General features: G+C 39.6%; 1 protein-coding gene across 1 annotated transcript; it reads right to left on the reverse strand.

Moving 5' to 3' along the window:
- Positions 1-196: 196 nt before the first annotated feature.
- On the reverse strand, positions 197-17,673 carry LOC145822988 (uncharacterized). The gene is made up of 3 exons (XM_082921631.1): positions 16,994-17,673; positions 16,808-16,906; positions 197-265 (listed from the first exon to the last, which is right to left on the reverse strand). The coding sequence occupies exons 1-3, from the start codon at positions 17,369-17,371 to the stop codon at positions 197-199; spliced, it is 546 nt and encodes a 181-aa protein (XP_082777757.1). The 5' UTR covers positions 17,372-17,673.
- Positions 17,674-19,472: the final 1,799 nt, after the last annotated feature.

Raw genomic sequence — 19,472 nt, forward strand, 5'->3', positions numbered from 1 at the left:
TGTTTGATAAAATGTTTCTTAGAAAAATAATCATAGAAAAAAACAATTACAATTTTCTCTAGTTTGTTCAAAACACAGAAAAAATTATGATTATTTTTTTGTTTCTAGGTAGCCCAAATTTCTCTGGTTTGGTTTGATTTTGAATGACCAATAATAAAGAAGTTTAGATAACTAAGAAATATTTCCTGGTAGGTAACTAGAGAAATTCTTTGATTTTGAATGACCAATAATGGCTATGAGAAATTTGAAGAATCAGAAGCTTCTTCTGCAACCATATATCCAAAGAAAAAATATTAGAGAGTGAGAGAGAGCTTAGGCTAAGATGAGACTTGAACTTACTTTGTCCAAAGAAATTAGAGTGGGAAATCCAGAGAAATTTGGCGAGAATTTCTCTGGACAGTGGGAAGTCCAGAGAAATTTGGAGAGAAGTCCAGAGAAATTTGGCGAGAATTTCTCTGGACAGTGGGAAGTCCAGATAAATTTGAAAAGAAGTCCAGAGAAATTTGGAATTAGGTAAGGATAAATATACCCTGGAAAATTTGTAGATAAGTACAACAAAAATTTATTGAATTCATTCAAAGAAAATTATAGGAATTTCCCAAACAATTGTAGAAATTCTGAATCAATATCAACAATATAGCATATTCAAACAAGATGAAGCACATTACAATTTCTCTAGAGATAAGGGAAATTTCTCTGGAGAGAATGGAAGGCCAAAGAAATTTACAGTGGGAATTCTAGGGAATGTTAGAGAAATTGGAAAGTCCAGAGAAATTCTTTCCAGAATTTTTCTGGACTAATTTTATCTTTGAAGTTGAATTTTCTCTAGAAGTCTAGGGAATGACTTCTTCTCTTTCTTGTCTATGCTAAGGTATGGCAAGATCTTACTGTCAACCACCTCATCTTATTGGACTTGATCTACAAAGAGCACTAGGATTAGCAAACAAAATTTTGATAGCAACCCTTCATGAAAAGATATTTGTAAGAGAACATATAAAATGCACGATAATGCAGAGTTTCCTGGATTGTATGAATTTTCTCTGAACTATCTGAATTTTCTCTGGATGTTTAAATTTTCTCTGGACTATCTGAATTTTCTCTGGATAAAGAGAATTTCTCTGGATGTTTGGAGAGAATTTCTCTGGAAAGTCCAGAGAAATTCTCTGGATCGAATTTTCTCTGGATTGATGTTGAGGGACCTTGGACATTATGAAAATATCGAGTGTCCTTTATGCTATAAATTCTTAATATCAGGGACCTTAAAAAAAATCTCCCTAATCTTAAATATTTTAGTTTTGCTACTTATATATTTTAGTTATTTTGTGCCCCTTATACTCTTGGTATAATATTTTTTACTCTTCCATGTGCTTATAACTGTTTACCAATTTTCAAGAAACAATGCAATTCAGAAATAGCTTTTGGAAAGTCTTAAACGCGGGGTTGTGGAATAGATATACACAACACTTTTATGATATGTTTATATGTAAATATCGGCATTTTTGGTTAGTAAATTTTGTAATAAAAATAGAAGTTCCGATGATTATTTTGGTACCCTTACTTAAATATTACTTCCGCTCACGTTTATTAATTTGTTTAAGAATTGGCTGGAGGTAACCTCGGTTACTGGCCATCACGATACTTAACCCTTGGGTACGGGGAGTGGGTCGTGACAAATGGTATCAGATCAATGGTTTACAAAATAATAAATAAAATAATAAAACAAATTATCATTGGAGTATATGACACACGCACATTTAAGAAGTAGGATAGCGAGTAATTAGTACCTAAATATTATATTTTGTTAGTCTATTTAATTATATTATAATTTTATATTATTTTATATATATATATATATTATTTTTTTTTTGTGTGTGTGCATAATGTGTGAAGGATAATAGATATAATTTATATTTGTTATAGCAAAAGAAGAAAAAGAAATAGAGGGTGTCAGGCTCAAGCACCCACCAAAATTATAATATAATTAAATGCATATAATTTTCAGTTCGGTATTCAAAAAAAAAATTCATTTCGACTTTTTAAAAATGGGTTCAAATTTTAAAAATATTAATTTTGAAACTATTCACGGATAAAAGGAATGAAAGCTCATCTCAAATTCCTTCAACTCTTGCATGTGATTCTGTCATTTCATTTCCAGTCGCTTGTTTAATTGCATTATCATTTTATTTTATTTTATTTTATTTTGGAAATAAAACTAATGAAAAGTTTTTAAAATCACCCATTATTTCTCATTTTGACCCAAACTAATTTTTGATAACTAGACAGTGAGTTGTTTTTGGTAAAAATTTTTTTTTGAGGTAACATTTTTCCTATCAGATTAATCATCTAATATATATTTATCAGAGTGCGCAGCGGTTAATTTATATTTATGACAAATTTCGAGGACAAAATTTTTAAAAGGAGGGAAGATTGTAACAACCCGAAAATTTAAGTCATTCCTTAAATTTTATACTAGTATTATGGTTGTATGTGATAATATATTATTTAATAAATAATAATAAATATAAAATCTAATTTGGCATTAGATTATCAAATATGAGATTAATTAGGGATTATTATTTGGGATCAAATTAATAGAAATATGAAATTATAATATTAGTTGGGTCAAATTAAAGTTAAAGATAATAAATAAATAAATATAAAAGTAAGAGTAAATAAATAATATTAATAATAATAATAATAATAATAATAATAATAGGTGTGGTAGTAAAATAAATAATTAATTTACTATTGGTATATAATAAAATATAATTTAATTAGAAATTAATTAATTTATTTAATTATATTAAAAAAGAATAATGTTTTAGAGCACTAAATTGGGAGCTCTAGAGCATCACTAATGATGTGGCACAGTGGCCCCCACCAAAGTGATGTGATGTTTTGGCTTGAGTTTGTTTTTTTTTTTTTTTTTTAAGCTCATTAGAGCTATTAGTGGTCCAAAAATTAGTGGGATGAATCACCACCCATTAAAAAATTAGGTCAAAATATAATTATTTTAGATATTTATTAAGGATAAGAGCGAATCTGTAATCAAATATGAGAGGGAATTGAACTGCCACGTTGGATTCAGAGGCTTTCACCTAGGAGCAAGGATCCTCTAGAGTGATTTTTTCCTAAAGTTTCCTAGAGTGCTACATTGTGTGGTTGAGATTTACTGGCAAGTCACATCAGTTTTTCTGATGTGACTTGCCAGTAAATCTCAACCACATAATGTAACACTTTAAGAAATTTTAGAGAAATTTTACTCTAGAAGATCCTTGGTGTTCACCTAGGGAAGGAAGGAAAGAAAGAAAAGGAAATAAAGAAGAGAGAAAGGAAGGAAAGAACTGAAGAAAATCAAGAAAAAAATAATGGGAGGTGAGAGGGTCTTTGCTAGTAGAAAGAAAAAATAAGGTATTATTTTTAAGATGAGTTATATTATGTCTTGAATTACCGTAATATATTTTATGTAAGTTTTGACTTACCACATTTATTTATATAAATTATGTTTTATAAATTATTATTAATTATATTAATATTTCAATTACGTGGATTATTTTTTGAACCCTATTTGTTAAAATGAAACTCGTGGATACGTTTGTTTATATTTTAAAGAATATTTGACTATGACTTTATATACAATTATGTTTTGTAAGTACCACCACGGAGTCTCACGCCTTTGGTGACTTAAATAACCATCGACTTCTGTTTGGTCACTTTGTGGCCCTCTATTGTCATGGATCCATTGACCTCTGTTCTGTGCGGCGCATAGTGGTGTACGGAGCTAAGTGATACACTGTTGTGGGAGCCACCTCTTGAATCCGTACATCTGTTCTGACTGTTACTCCTGTGACCTCTGTTCTGTTTTGTACGGTACCGTGGTTATGGTTATTTATTTACATAATTTCAGTTTGCTACTTTAATGATTATTTGTTCAAACTAAGTGATCTTAAATATTTTAGTACATAACTATCCATGGTTATTTTGTGTTCCTTATACTCTTGGTATAATATTTATCACTCTACCATGTGCTTATAACTGTTTACCAATTTTTAGGAAACAATGCAATTCGGAAATAGCTTTTAGAAAGTCTTAGACGCGGGGCTGTGGAATAGACACACACAACATTTTTATGATATGTTTATAAATAAATATCGGCCTTTTTGGTTAGCAAATTTTGTAATAAAAATAGAAACTCTGATGATTATTCTAGTATCCTTACTTAAATATTACTTCCGCTCACGTTTATTAATTTGTTTAAGAATTGGCCGGAGGTAACCTTAGTTACTGGCCATCACGATGCTTAACACTTGGTTACAGGGAGCGGGTCGTGACAAAACAAGTTTCAGATGGTAAAAATATCGTAAAATTAACAAATAATTAAATAAGTTACCAATGTAAGAAATGACTTATCAAAAGATTCTTAGGCTATGTATAGTTTGATTTTTAGAATTTTTTTTTTTAAAATTTAAAAATTAATTTGATTAAGAAATAAAAAAAATAAAAAATAATTATCATTTAGGGATAAAAAATAATTATCATTTTAACTTTTGGGCAGCTTATATACATATGTATGACAGTTTCAATTTAGGGTAAATTACACTGACACCTCTTGAGGTTTATGTTTATTACAGTTCCCCCTCACTTTTTGAAAATTACATCTTTCCCCTGAGGTTTAAAGTTTCATTTTAAATACCAATTTTACTCTCATTAGGTAAATTACATTAACACCCCTCACGTTTTAGAAATTACAATCCCCTCCCTAAGGTTTAAATTAGTATTACCAATTGCCCCCTCGATTAGTATTAGTTGGAAAAAAAATTTATTGAAAAAAAAAATTAATTGGAAAAAAAATTAATTGAAAAAAAAAAATTGTTAGTAAAATTTTTAATTTTTTGCTTAAAAATCAACGTAATCTCATTTTTTGAATTTACGTTTTTTCCTCAAATTTACAAACTGAGACAATCATTTATAAACTAAAAAAATTATCAAACAAGTTTTTATAATAATTTTTAAAATTTTTCTAAATATAAATTGAAAACTGAAAATGAAATAGTTACCAAACAGGTCTCAGATGGTAAAAATGTCGTAAAATTAACAAATAATTAAATAAGTTATCAACGTAAGAAATGACTTATCAAAAGATTCTTTGGCTATGTATGGTTTGATTTTTAGAATTTTTTTTTAAAAATTAAAAATTAATTTGGTTAAGAAATAAAAAAATAAAAAATAATTATATTTTAAGGGTAAAAAATAATTATCATTTTAACTTTTGGGCAGGTTATATACATACGTATGACTGTTTTAATTTAATTTGTAAAAAATTATTTCTAACCACTCGATAGATAAAAATTATATAAAAATGATAATTATTTTTTTATTTTTTATTTCCTAACCAAATTAATTTTTAATTTTAAAAAAAAATTCTAAAAATCATACCATACATAGCCTAAGAATCTTTTGATAAGTCATTTTTTACGTTGGTAACTTATTTAATTAATTATTAATTTTACGACATTTTTACCATCTGAAGCCTGTTTCGTAACCATTTCATTTTCAGATTTTAATTTATATTTACAAAAATTTTAAAAATTGTCATAAAAACTTGTTTGATAATTTTTTTGATTTATAAATGATTGTCTCAGTTTGTAAATTTGAGAAAAAAATGTAAATTCAAAAAATGTGCTTACGTTGATTTTTAAACAGAAATTTAAAAATTTTACTAACAAAATTTTTTCTCAATTAATTTTGTTTTTCAAATAATTTTTTTTGCAATTAATTTTTTTTTTCAATGAATTTTTTTTCCAACTAATACCAACCAAGTAGGCAATTAGTAATTCTACTTTAAATCTTAGGGAGGAGATTGTAATTTTTAAAATGTGCGGGATGTCAATGTAATTTACCTAGTGAGGGCAAAATTTGTATTTAAAAAATTAAATTGCTGAGGACAGAAATCTGTAATGAAATTTTAAACCTCAGGGAGGAGATGTGATTTCTAAAAAATTAGAAAGAAACTGTAATAAACATAAATCTCAAGAGGTGTCAGTATAATTTACCTTTAAAATCTAAAAAGACAAAATATAATTTCTAATACTATATAAAACAAATCGTGTTTTAAGTAAAATTTTTAAAAGTATTTTTATATTTTCTCCTAAAAAAATATAAAATTATTTTATTTTTATCCAATGAAACTGTTTTATTGAGTGGTGTGTATTAAATTTGTTAACAAGTGTGTTACGACATTGACTGACGTTGATGTTACCATGAAGGTGGTGGGCGGGGCCCATTTGGCAGCCAGGTTTGACCGTGTACTCCGTCCACGGAATGATGGTGAGTTTTTTATTTCAACAATTATTCATATCATAAAAAAAAAAAAAAAAAAAAAAATCATTAATAATGCTAATATATTGAAAATGTCAAAAAAAAAAAAAAAAAAAGGGCATCGGGACCTATTACTACATCATTAGTGATACTATTATAACACCATTTTTAGTACTCTCGACTATTTTTCTTTTTCTTTTTTTATTTTTTATGTTCAAAATAACTCAAAGACAGGATCCTTAAGATTCTCTTAAGAGTCAAACTAGGATAAGCTAGTCAATCCATTTAAACTGAAAAAATTCTGGGTGTATTTGGTTTGATTTTGAGAGATAAGTTTTCAAAAAAGATTTTGGGAAGAGAGTTTAGAAATTTTTTTGGTTTGTTTGGTTGTATATTTTGAAAATAGTTTTGGAGTATGAGAGTTTGAGATGATTTGATATTTTATTGTAATTGAGTAGATGTGTGAGAGAGAAAAAAGTGATTGAGAAGGAAAGAGAAGGGAGAAAAAGTAATTGATTGATTTGTAGGAGAGAGAGAATGTGATTTTGGAAATTTTTTCCCAAAATCACTAAACCAAACAAGATTTTGAAAAAATCTCTCCACAATTTGTTTCTCAAAAACAAACCAAACAAGGCCTTTATTTCCACACACCCAATTAACTCAAGACACATACTTAATGAAACATTAATTTAATAACAATTATATCTTAAATGAAAATGATCATAATAAACATTCAGCAACACCAATAATATAATATGAAAAAATTCTCTATATATACAGATCTTTTAAGAATAAATTTTTTTTAATATACACCTGTTGATTTTTAAAAAAATTAAATTTTAATTTTTTTATTGTTATCACTTTACATGAACAAGCAATCTAGTTGAAAATCATGCTCCATTTGTCCTCTTCAAGGTCCAACAATAGTCGATATCACATAATTACCACCGGGCAAACTTTTTCCACACATCACATTACTAGGAAACTCTCATACCAAGCTACTACCATTCAAAGCCAACCAAACCAAATATAGTTCACTTGCTCTCTATTCCATATCTGTTTCTTTTATGCCAGCACATGGTGCACAAGCTAGACTTTTCTTTGCTTCAACTTGCTTATATGCCTTGGCTATCTCATCTACAGGAGCTTGAGAAAAGTAGCTGAAGCCAGTATAATCTTGGAAGACAATTCCCCGATCGTTTTGTTGTACTTCTCTAACCAGATAGCAATGCGGGGAATAACCATCTGTGTCATCACGTAGAGCAGTGGAAACTGATTGGTTACGTACCAAAACCTTGCCAACTGTAGACACCCCATTTTTGACCGTCCTCAAGACTTGGACGTCACCATTTGAACACTCGGTGATTATCCATGTTTGTGTTCGTTTGGAGTTCCCGGAGGCCTCGGCTCACGCACCTTGCCTCAAGATCTCCGAACCCGACCGTTTAGTGTCTGGTTTTGCACCAAACACTGACATCTTGCCTTTGAGAGGCAGGGTAGGGCTTGTAGACCATCCCCACCCACCACCGGCAGTGGCTGGAGGCCACCGGCTGGTTTTTGCTGCCACCGGCAATGTATATTGCCGACTGGCACTATTTGTTGCCGGTCAGCACTATTTAGTGCCGGCCGGCACTCTTTTTTGCCAAGATGGCATTTTTGGCCGGCCGACTACTGTGCATCTGCTCTTGCAGATATTTTAAGACAGCTGTCTTGCTTTTTGCTCCCCTCCATACACGTGTATGGAGGGATCTCCCTCTTATGAAGCTTGTCTTGTAAGCTTTACAAGACAAGAAGTTCCATAAAGGGAGGGGTTGGTCTCTTGGTTGGAGAGGTTAGAGACTTGAGATATTTTGAGAGTTTAGACAGCCATTGTTAGGGTTTGAGTTCTAGGGTTAGGGTTAGATACACATCCTATCTCTCTTTCCCTCTCTTTTGTGCTCTTGTGTGTGTTTTAGTCCATACTATTGCACACAAGCACCTAGTGTTTCACCTTCCTCTTGGAACTGAGGTTCTAAAGGACTGATTTTGAAGTTTTGGTGTTGGATTCAAGCCAAGGAGGGTCATTGGAGCATCATTGTTGAAGAAGGCTTCAAGGGTAAGAATCTCACCCCTTTATTCCCCATTTTTGCACCTAATTTCTACCTGTCTTAAATTCGTTTTTGAGCTTGGTGTATAATACAAAAAAGTTCTGTTTTTAGACCCTCTTGATTGTTTATTAAGGGTGTTTTGTGATTTGAGGGTGTTTGACCCCTTCTTAGGCCTTGAAAGGCCTTATTTTGTGCTATTTTGTGCTAGTTTCGGGACTTTGGTGTTTCGGCCTCTTCACCACTGAAATCTTGAGGGATTTCAGTGGTGGAGATGGTGCCTTGAAGTCTCTAAAAGGAGAGGGCCACCCCCTCTCCTTGTTGTCCTTGAAAAGGTCATGTTTTGGCCTCTAAAGGGAGCCTATGTTTGAGTTTGTGTTGAGCATGTATAGGCTATTTTTCATGCTTATTTTTCCATAATATAACATGATTTTAAATTGGTTTTGGTACTCCATGCATGCTTAGCATAGTTGCCATGTAATGCCTTGTGATTCCTTAACATGTCTTAGGTCGTGTGCCTTTGTTTCTAGCATGTTTTAGGCTTACATTTGTGAAGATTTTGTGCTTATCTTGACATGTTTTAGGTCTGTCCATAGGTGTTTGGGTTGATTTTGGCATGCATCATATAGCCTCTTTGCATTTTGGCTTGTTGGCCTTAAGTATGTGCATGTATAGCATGACATTTTTGCATTGATTTGGTGTTTTGGAATCATCCACCATGTCATTTCAGTCCTATTTGCATGCCTATATGTTTACCTTGGATGCATCTTTAATGCCTCATATGCTTGTGTAGCAATGCTCCATGTTTTGGTGATTATGTATGCCTTTGTTTTTGAGTCATTTGGATGCCATCTAAGTGATTCTTAGGCCTTGTATTAATGTCCCAAAACTCTGTTTTTGGTCAATAAGTTCATGCCATGTTTGGTCTTACTAAGTGTAGTTCAATACTCCATTGGTTTGTTTTGAGCACTTAGGCCATTTGTTGCATGCTTGGCTTGATTTATTGTTTGGTTTGGCATCATGTTTTAGCATGATTTTAGGGCTCATGTTGCATGCTAATTGTCCATGAAATCCCTTGTCAAGTGCGCTTGAATGTTGCTTGCTTAATGCTTGAGGTTTGGACCATAACATGTGTATGTGTGCATGTTGTGTTTAGCCTCCATTTTTGGGCATTTTGGCCACTGTTTTAGGACCATTTAGGGCTGCCTAATTCATGCTTTAGTCCATCCTCTATTTGGTTTGCATGCTTGCCTTGCATGTTTCCTTGTATGCTTTGCATAAGTACATTGCATTGTTCATGTTGCATGCATGATAACATGCTTAGGTTGCATTGCATCAACATGCATTCCTTGCCCCTTGATTTGGTGAAAGGGATTAGGACTTTGGTTTGATTTGGTTTGCATGCATTTGAAATCAAAGTTGCATACTTGATCACTTGGGCCATCATGCATGAGAATGTGTGATTGGTGGTCCGAGAATCGAGACACATGCCCCTTTGAGTCATTACCATGATAAGGGACATGGTTGGTGCATATATGCCTTGAATTGTGCTGCCATGCTTTGCCTTGCCCTCTGTTGCTGTCATTTGCAGATTCTGCAGGAACACTCTGCCGACCGGCAGTGTAAAGTGCCGACCGACAATAATTTCTCTGCCGATAGCTTAACTTTGTGCCGGTGGCCACATTCCACTGCCGGTGGCAATTCCATGCAGCCGGTGATGTCTCCCAGCATCCAAGGAAGCAGTCCTGAGGTTTTGGCAACCTCCAGAGGGGTGAAGGAAGGAAAACAGAGGCAGTTCATGCATGGCGGCGCATTTCCCGAGGCGATTTACTGTTTTCTTAGTTTAATTAAATTTACTTAGTTGATTAAACAATTTGTAATATTTAATTAGCTTGCGTAGTTAATTAATTTGTAATATTTATTCGGTCCCTCCGAGTGAGGGCAAATCTGTAATAAGTGTGTGTGAGTGGTGTGTATGTCTTCCAATCCCCACTTCTTTCTTCCCTTTTACTTACCTGCTTTGATGGTTAGTATTAGGGCACGTTTAATTTAGCATACCTTATGCTATGCATGTGTGCATTCATACATTTGTATTATATACATTAGTCTCGGTACATCACGCTAACTGCATCTGTACTTCAATTCCCAAATTGAATATGTGGTAGTTGATCGCATTTCACATGCCATGTTTAGGGTTAGCCGAGCCTGCCTAGATTGCATTTTTGCATGTGATGCATTAGCCATTTTTAACATGAACTAGGACATGCATGTTTGCTAACTAGTTTACTGTTTTGGCACGGAGTACGATGTAAGTATTTATGCTTTAGCATCCCGCATGCGTGTGAGTGTTGCCATGACAGTATGCCTGCCATGCGGCTAAGTGCTTATGTGTTAAATTGTTTGAATGCCTGTGGGTGAAGGTTGGATTGTTTGAGTTGGAAAGACTCGTTGAAATCCGCATTTTAGCCTACTTGCGAGTAGCAAATCCAAAACATTTTCCAAAACAAACGGATATGCAATGCTTATTTCCAAGTTAGGCAATCTAGTCTATACTTGTTTGCTGCGCGCATAACATAGTAATTCTAGGCTAATAAATGGAATAAGAACATGTAATGTTTTCAAAATCGGATATCATGGTTAGTAGAGGCCGGTCTTCGGACCGGGCGAAAGGGGGTGCTCATAGCTGACCTTCCCCGATCGTACCCAAGCTCCCGAGCCGAGACAACTCCGGTGATGACGGACATGTGGCCTTCGACACCGAGTCAGGGTTTCCTAAATTTCCCCATTTTAAAAATATTTAGGTGGCGACTCTGTATCTGGCAAAGCAGTCCATGTTTGGCACTACTTTTTTTAAAAAAATCTGTTTCTCAAAACGATTTGCCAGATTTGGACTCTTTGGTTCAGATTAAGAACCGCGACAACAAAATCGCGAGTCCGAACTGTAGAAGCATGAGCCCCCCAGCCCCCGCCTCCGCGGGCGCGTCTACAGTTTCTGGCGACTCCGCTGGGGACTTTAGAGAGCTTGACTCGAACTCATGATATCCTGTTTTGATTTCATTTATGTGTTTCTTTGCATTGCATGTGCATTGGTGCGCCTAGGAACACAATGTTTGCCATCTGCCATTCCTGAATGGTTTGCCGGAGGCTTGTCTTGTCAAGGTATGTCCGTAAGGCTGACCGGTTATGGGCTCTGACAGTATGGGAACACAAACCCCGATTTTTACCGAGGCACCCTTTTCGACCATTCGACCTAGTGCATATTCGGATCCATAGTGACCATTCCAAGTTAGGACAGGTTGCTTACCCGATGTTAGGTTGTTTGAGAACCGCTGTGTGCGTAGTGAAACCCTAGCTCCTGAAAAAATAGGACAGGGAAACCCTACCCCAACATAGGGGTGTTTTTGTTCTCTTTACTTGCTATGTGCTTCTAGAATGTATTTCTACAGGGAAAGTACATGTCAGTTTGCAAGTTTGAGTATCAGACCTGAGGACACCAGTATCAGTATCAGTTATGAGAATCAGTTATCTGCGGGTATCAGGGTTCAGTTTTCGGGAACAGTGATTTCTGGGAACAGTGATTAGCAGTAGGGTACAGTTGTTTGGCTACACCCGTGTTTGATCAGTTTGGGCTGAAATGTTGCTGTTTTTCCTTTCAGTTCAGAGAGTCGCAGAGTTGATACAGAATAGCCAGTGTCTCCCCTTGCCGAGGCAGGATTTATGGCGGCACAAAATTCAGAAGAAATTGTGGTTATGACGGCTGCATTGGAGCAGGGGACCGCTCCGCAGAGTGAGGCCAGCATCGATATGTCGCATCCACCCAGGTCGCCCGTTGTGCACCCGGTCTGGGCTCCCCAGTTATACCAGGCTCGTGAGCCCACTACCTTTGAATTGATGGGGATGATAGGTGACCTCTAGAGGTCCGTGGCCGATCTGGCCTATGGAATGTCGGCTTCACCGCCAGCGGCGCCATATGCCGGGAATTTCACACCACAGGAACCCCCGCTACTGGGGTGGATTGTGATAGAGCTCAGCCAGCCAGAGGTGGCTTCCAGCTACAACCGCGACATGTCAGCAACAACTGGGCTTCGCTCTGAAGTAGCAACCCAAACCCTTGACCAGGCTGAGGCCGGAGGAAAAGACAAAATGAAGGCAGATGCCGATCCTATCGAACAACTGCTGTGGGCAGTCGAGGCTCTGAAAGTCAGAGGGATGAACAAGCAACAAACATCTGCGATCGTGACCAAGGCTGTGGATGATGCTTTCCCCACTCCAATCAAAGGCAGTTCAAGCCAGGCAGAAAATCGGGATGGGCCTCGTCATGCCCAGACAATTCCTGTCGTTCCCAACCCTGCACCGGGAAAGGGTCAAAAAGCCAAAGCAGTGTCAGCCGACCCTTTTGCTAGCGCATCTGGCAAGAATCCTCAAACTTCAAAGTACCTGCCCCGAGGGCGCAGGGTCTTTCACGACCTCTACATGCCTTTGTCTAGGGCATTACTAATATTGGCGAAGAATGGGCATCTTAAACCTTTGGAGCCTCGGCCACTCCCGAAGAATCTCCCCGCCACGCATGATGCTACCTTGTACTGCGCGTACCACCAACAGTCCAGCCACAGTACCGATGGTTGTTTCCGCCTTCGTCATGAAGTGCAAGATTTGATCGACAACAAGGTTATCCTCCCACCCACCTCAGCCAAGTCCGTTACCACTCAGTTGTTGGATTTCGAGGGCTCAGATACTGCGAGTATGTAAAGTGAACCGCCTGTGGGCGACATTTGGTATATTTTGGATGTAGCGTCTGGCACGCATTTTTGAGCATCGGTGAAACCGAGTTTTGTAAATCCTGGCTTGGGTGTCGAGTCAGTCTTTTGTTTTGAGTCTGTCTCTTTGTCTTGAGTCAGTCTTTTTGCTTAAGGGTTTGTCTTGTTGTATCGAGTCAGTCCCCTTTGTATATAATACCAGGTGATTCTGGGGTTGTTGTCCCGAACACCGTTTTGTCTTGTAATTATCTGTTTTTGTTTTGAGTCTGTTTCTGCCGAGGGGCCAGTTGCACCAACAAATCCGAATGAAACAGCTGTTGCTATCTCAACTTCATGCTTGCTTTCAGCATAAGTGCCAGAGAATTTGATTGGGTTGACAGTACATCTCGCCTGTCCTCCTGCGCGCCAAACTCATTGTATTAACCTAAGTTTTTCAAAAAAAACAAACCCTTTTGAACACTGCGGTGATAAAAACGAAGAGGAAGAAATTCCTCGGGTTTTGCAAAATTTTGATCATTTTGAGAGAAAGAGAGGCGTGCTAAGCCTTTTAATGAATGAAATCATGCTTGTCGGCGTGAGTACTGAGGAGGATCCTGGCTTGATCCAGATTGGTTCCAAACTATCTTCGACACGAGCGATTCGTCGCTTTCTTAAAAACTTTCAAAAACAAATATTTTACACGACCCTGTGAAGACCTGTGTGGAACCGCTATTGAGATTGCGCAGCCTAGGATCGCTCTCAGCCTCAAAATTCGACCCATCCGTTTCAAACCTTGAATCCGTTCAGAAAGTTCAACGGACAAACGCCATGAAAGGTCTGTATGGCCAGTTTCGAAACAGCCCTCGAGCAAGAGGCACCAAAGCCGAATCAGAAGGAGTAGATCTCGCCGGAAGAAGCTCGTGGGGCAGCCATGATGGATTCTCCTATAAATCATTGCAACAGCCGTTCTCCTAGACACAGAGAAGCTTCAACTTCAAAAATCATTCGGCATGGACTTGTTACACTTTTACCCTTTGAGAGGCTCGCTGGGCCGAAAACTCAAGAAGGCGACCCAGGCAAAAGTTAGAGCAAGAGAAAAATACAAGAAAAAGAAAAAAAAAGAAGCAAAAATACAAAAAAAAAGAAGAAAAGAAATGAAATGAAAAAAAGAAAAGATGAAAAAAGAAGAGAAAAAAAGAAAAGAAAAAGAAATGAAAAAGAAATAGAAAATGAAAAGAAGCTCGCAAGGTCGAAAACCCGCATCGGGCACCTTGGCAAAAGTGAGAGCCTAAAAAAGTGAAGGTTAAAATACCCGAGTGTACCTTAACCGGAACTACGTGAGGCTTGATTCCCATGTTTGGGATACGTAGGCAACTTCATCATGAAGTCCAGCCCCCAACGCTTTCATAGCGTCTCAGTCCATGCAATGGTTTCGATTTCATCCCAAAGTCTAGTCGCCAACGCTTCCAAGGCGACTGTGTCCATATATTTGTTGTGACCGTCTTCGTTATCGCTGTGTCCAAGAGCTCGACCACCGCCAATGAAGACTGTTTACAGACTGCTGCGGCACCATCCAAACAAGGGGCAACTTTCCGTTGCCATGAGACGCCATTCAAACCAGGGGCAATTTTCCATTGCCTCCGATCCAAGGTTGCGCATCTCAAAGAGTAAGTTCCATGCTCGTTAAGCATTGACTGTTTGAAGATTAGTTTTTGAAATTTTTTTACTGAGGTTGACTATTTTCTCGAAAACTATTTCATTTTCCAAAACTGGACCATTGTCTTGGACCCAAAAAGGAAAATTTTCAGTGCTTACAGCCTGACTCGCATGGTTTTCAAATCAAAAATCGAACAAGTACGTTAATCCGACTCCCATTTTGATCAAAACTGTTTTAGTAGAAAGCAAAAACAAAAAATGGTTAAAATGATGAACTAGGGGCACAGTTGAGCCAGGCGTTCTGTCTTTCCCCCGTTATCAACATACTTGCCAGAAGAGCTCTCTACCCGTCAGAAGAAATAGCTGTGAGCTAACGGTATTGAGCATGAACCCACATCTTTCTATTTATCCATCAATCACCCCGGGGAGGGATGAAAAATGAGAGAATGAAGAATAGAGAGGTGTAAGTTGAGAGAAAAGTGAGGAAAAGGGTTTTGAGAGAAAATCCGAGCTCGAGAGTCGAGTGATGTGAGAATCACAAATCAGAAGGAGGTGGGAAACAACACCCAGATTGAACTGGCTCCTCGTGGTCCGAGGTCCCCCATCTTCGCTAACGCGTCTGTGTGTCGTGTCTCTTTCATTTGACGGTCTCGTCTTTTGTTTTTAGTCTTTCCCGAGCGTGTCTCGTTGTGTTTAGGTCGTGTACCTCTTTGTTTGAGTCCTCCCCGCTGTGTTCAGTTGTAGGCTCGATACCCCGGTTAAGAAAACCCCTTTTCCGAAAGTTAATCGTTTATGCTCAGAATGTTGTGCCATTCTCTATATCCGATTGTATTTCGACTCCGGCTGGTTTCACCGCTGCGGTCCGTCTTGTCAGATTGGGCCGTTTGTTCAGAATTTGCTGTATGCAGGATGAACCGAATGCTGCGTTATGGGCTGTATGCAGATTAATCCCCAACAGAGTAAGGGCTGTGTATCCGGAATCAGGCAATGGGCTGCTTGGGTTATTTTGCTGTTGGCTATTTAATTATCTGGTTATTACAGTGCAAGTGTTCAATTTTCAGACAACCAATCAATTTCATTTACATTGAGATGTAACATGATGGAATGCGATGCGATGCATGAGATATGTAAATGTAACACTTTTTAAGCAAAAATCTGTTCATTTCATAATTTTTCTCGAGTACAAAGTTTCGAAGAAAACAAAATCTGCCTGCGGCAGTACAAGGTAATCTAACTACCAAAGAAAAAAGGAAAAGTACAAGAAAGAAGAAAAATAACAAAAGTCCGCATCTATGTCGAGCACTCCAAGGGCCGTCAGTCTGTCCTGGTCCTCTTCCTGGACGAGGGTCCAGGAGCATCATCAGCATCGTCGTCAGAGCCCGAGCTAGAACCGCCTCCGGTCTCCTCCTCCGATGACTCGGACTCCGCCTCTGCCTCTGCCTCTGACTCCTCGTCATCATCATCATCCGGGACTGGAGCTCGCGAGCTGCTCCCGACATGAACGCGCCCCGCCTTGGAGCGGGGGAATACTCGGCCCTCCTCATCTCTCCCCCGGGCAGGGACGGAAGGTCCAGCTGGAGCACCTCCTGCCATGGGAATTTGGAAAGGAGGCTGAAAAAGTACATAAAAGGGAAGTGCATCAGTATACTGTAGACAATTTATCAGTGCAGAATGCAATGCAGAGTACAGTGTATGAATGCCGTGAGCAGTTTATCAATGCAGAATGCAATGCAATGCAGAGTACAGTGTATGAATGCCGTGAGCAGTTTATCAGTGCAGAATGCAATGCAGAGTACAGTGTATGAATGCCATGAGCAGTCTATCAGTGCAGAATGTAGTGTATGAGTACAGTATGAGAATGCCGTGAGCAGTTTATTATCGCAGAGTACGATGCAGAATGCAGTGTATGCAGTGTATCAGATACTGTGAGATCAGTGTATCAGGTGTTGTGCCGTGCATCAGATTATGTGAAACAGTGTATGAATGGTTGAGGCCAGTGTCAGAAGAACATACCAGTATGCTGTAGAGGGCTAGGAGGTCAAATGTCCGCTGAAGCATCCCCATCATCGAGGCATTCATCGCCAACGACTGACGGGTGTACTCAGAAGAAGCCTGCAAAAGTATTAGATGCATCAGTATTCTGTGGAATATCAAATAAACTAAAATGAAATGGCTGTACAGAAATACAGTAATACATACCGGAGGTAAGTCGGGGACACCGACGAACTCGTGATCAGCTGGCGGAGGGGCGAAGGGGATCTGATAGGTCGCCCCACCCTGCCCCTGGAAAGTCAGTACAGCAGGCAGGGCAGGCCAGCCAGTCCCCCGTCCTCCCTGAGCTCCGCCCCTGCCACGGACTCGGGCCCTCCTCGCAGCCCCTACTCCAACTCCCGCTCCGGCCCCAGCCGCCGATGCCACAGGCCTGGCCCCCTCTGCTCGACGGCCGCCGCTCAGAGGTCGCATCAGGTACGTCTGCACGTACTCCCGATAGTCTCCGATACCTCTGAAGCCGGCCTCCTCCCAGCCAATGGTGTAGTCGTCCATCTGCTCGCTGGTGAGCCTCTCGGTCTCCCTCATATCTGCAGGAGGGTGAACCGGGACTATCTGCTCAGGTAACCCCAGGGTCTGGCGTAGGAAACGCTCACCCAGGTACCAAGCCCGGCAGACCGGGCCCTCTACCAAGATCCGGAAACGTGAGGTCTCATCGGCACCGGCAAACCGATCTCGAGTCACAGCTGGCAACGGAGCCCACGGCCGCCAAGTGATCTGAAAGTGACAGACAGTTTGTTATCTACTGTTATTGAAATATGCAGTGGGAAAGCGAAGCTTAAATGAACTGCAAGTAAAACATACCTCGGTCGGGGTAATGGTGTCGAAGTATCGGCGGAAAAAGCCGAAAGTCTCTCGCGGCCGCCGGGTGCATCTCCCGTCAAAGCGCCGTGAGAAGGGGATGACCAGGGGAGTCTCTGTGACCGGTACGGGGGCAAGCCTAGGAAAGTAGGCGTAAACCCACAACTGCAAAACAGATGTCAGTATGACTACCAGAAAAAGCAGAATATACAAAATAAAGCAGAAATGGCAGAGCCGTGTGTTGTGCAGTGTATTGTGTGCAGTGTACAGTGTGAGCAGTCAGTGTGAAGCAAAATGTATGTGTGTGCCATGTGTACAGTATACAGCAAGTATAGAGCAGACTACCGTGTGTGCAGTGTACAGAGTACAGAAAATATCGGACAGAAGTGAAAAGCGGAGAAGAAGTGTACCTCCCAAGCCCTCCAATAGCCTCCGAGCAACTGGCCGCTGCCGCGCGAAGCCGAGCTCATATATCCATAAAGGGTGGCTAGAGCAGCGCCACCCCAATCATAATGCAGGATGTCCCGGACGTCCACCAGTGCGCTGAGAAGACAGAGAGGCACGGTGTTCGCCCGATCGGCGAAGATGGTAGTCCCGAACAGGAACATGAGGAAGCCGCGAGCATACCTCTCCACGTCCTCCTAGGTCATCTGCGCCTCCTCCTCCAACACGGGCTGAACCCGAAACTGTACCTCGAACTAGGAGTACCGCATGAAGCCTGGACGAGCAAGAGGTGGGGCCTCCCCCAGTAGATGGACCTGAGCAGCGGTCCACTCATCTATGTCGATATCGAATGGGATCGGATCACCCCCTACCCCGATGCCAGTGAGCATCGAGAAATCGTAAGGGGTCATCGTCATGTCCCCTGCAGCGGAAAAGTGAAAAGAATCCGTAGTGTCCCACCACCTCTTCGCCAGAGCAGCAAGGAGAGGTCTGCATGTGGAGAGCCTGGAGAGTCCTCGGCAGAAGGCGCCGAAACCCGCTCGATCCACGATGCGTCGAACCGCGTCAGGGAGCTCATCGTACCACTCTCGAGCGCCAGTATTCCCATACCCACGAATGGTATGGGAACCCTCCTGTAAACAGAAAATAACAATTGCAAGACAACATTCAAAATGCAGTTTTGAAAAAGAAGATAAAGCATGTGTGCAAGTTTGTTAGATTCAGACAAATACCGGGTGCCGTTGTGTTTACAGTGAACTACAACGTGTGATGTGTTAGCGTGTTTGGGTGGTTCCGAGCAGATAAAGCATGTGTGCAAGTTTGTCAGATTCAGACAAATACCGGGCGCCGGTGTGTTTACAGTGAACTACAACGTGTGATGTGTCAGCGTGCTTGGGTGTTTCAGAACAGATATAGTATGCGTGCAAATTTAACAAATTCAGACAAATACTGGGTGCCAGTGTGTATGCAGTGAAATACAGTGAGTGCAGTGTGTTTGAGTGATTCAGGGCTAGTGCAGTGTGTGTGCACGTGTCAGTCTCGAGTAGATGTCAGTTGTATGTATGTTTACAGTCAACTACAGTCTACGGTATATCAGATTCAAGCAGTTAAAGAGTACAGCTAACTATGACAGTTTTGTATCCTACATTGCGGAAAGTAAAGCAGAAGAAAGAAAGTTACCTCGGAAACGCTGAAGGAAAGGTGGGAGGTAGACTCGCGCAGTAGTAGCTCAGGTGCCACGTGCCTCTCGAAGCTCCGGAACTAACGCAGGCCTTCGGGGGGCAGAACATGGATCGCCGGTCGGTAGGTCGCCGGGTCGAACGGGCGCTCGCTCAACGGTAAGAGCTCGACCCTGGGATCCATCTCGTGGTCCGGGGGAGTCCTA

This window comes from Camellia sinensis, chromosome 1 (assembly GCF_055761805.1).
Source record: "Camellia sinensis isolate YWXY chromosome 1, ASM5576180v1, whole genome shotgun sequence".
Lineage (NCBI taxonomy): Eukaryota > Viridiplantae > Streptophyta > Magnoliopsida > Ericales > Theaceae > Camellia > Camellia sinensis.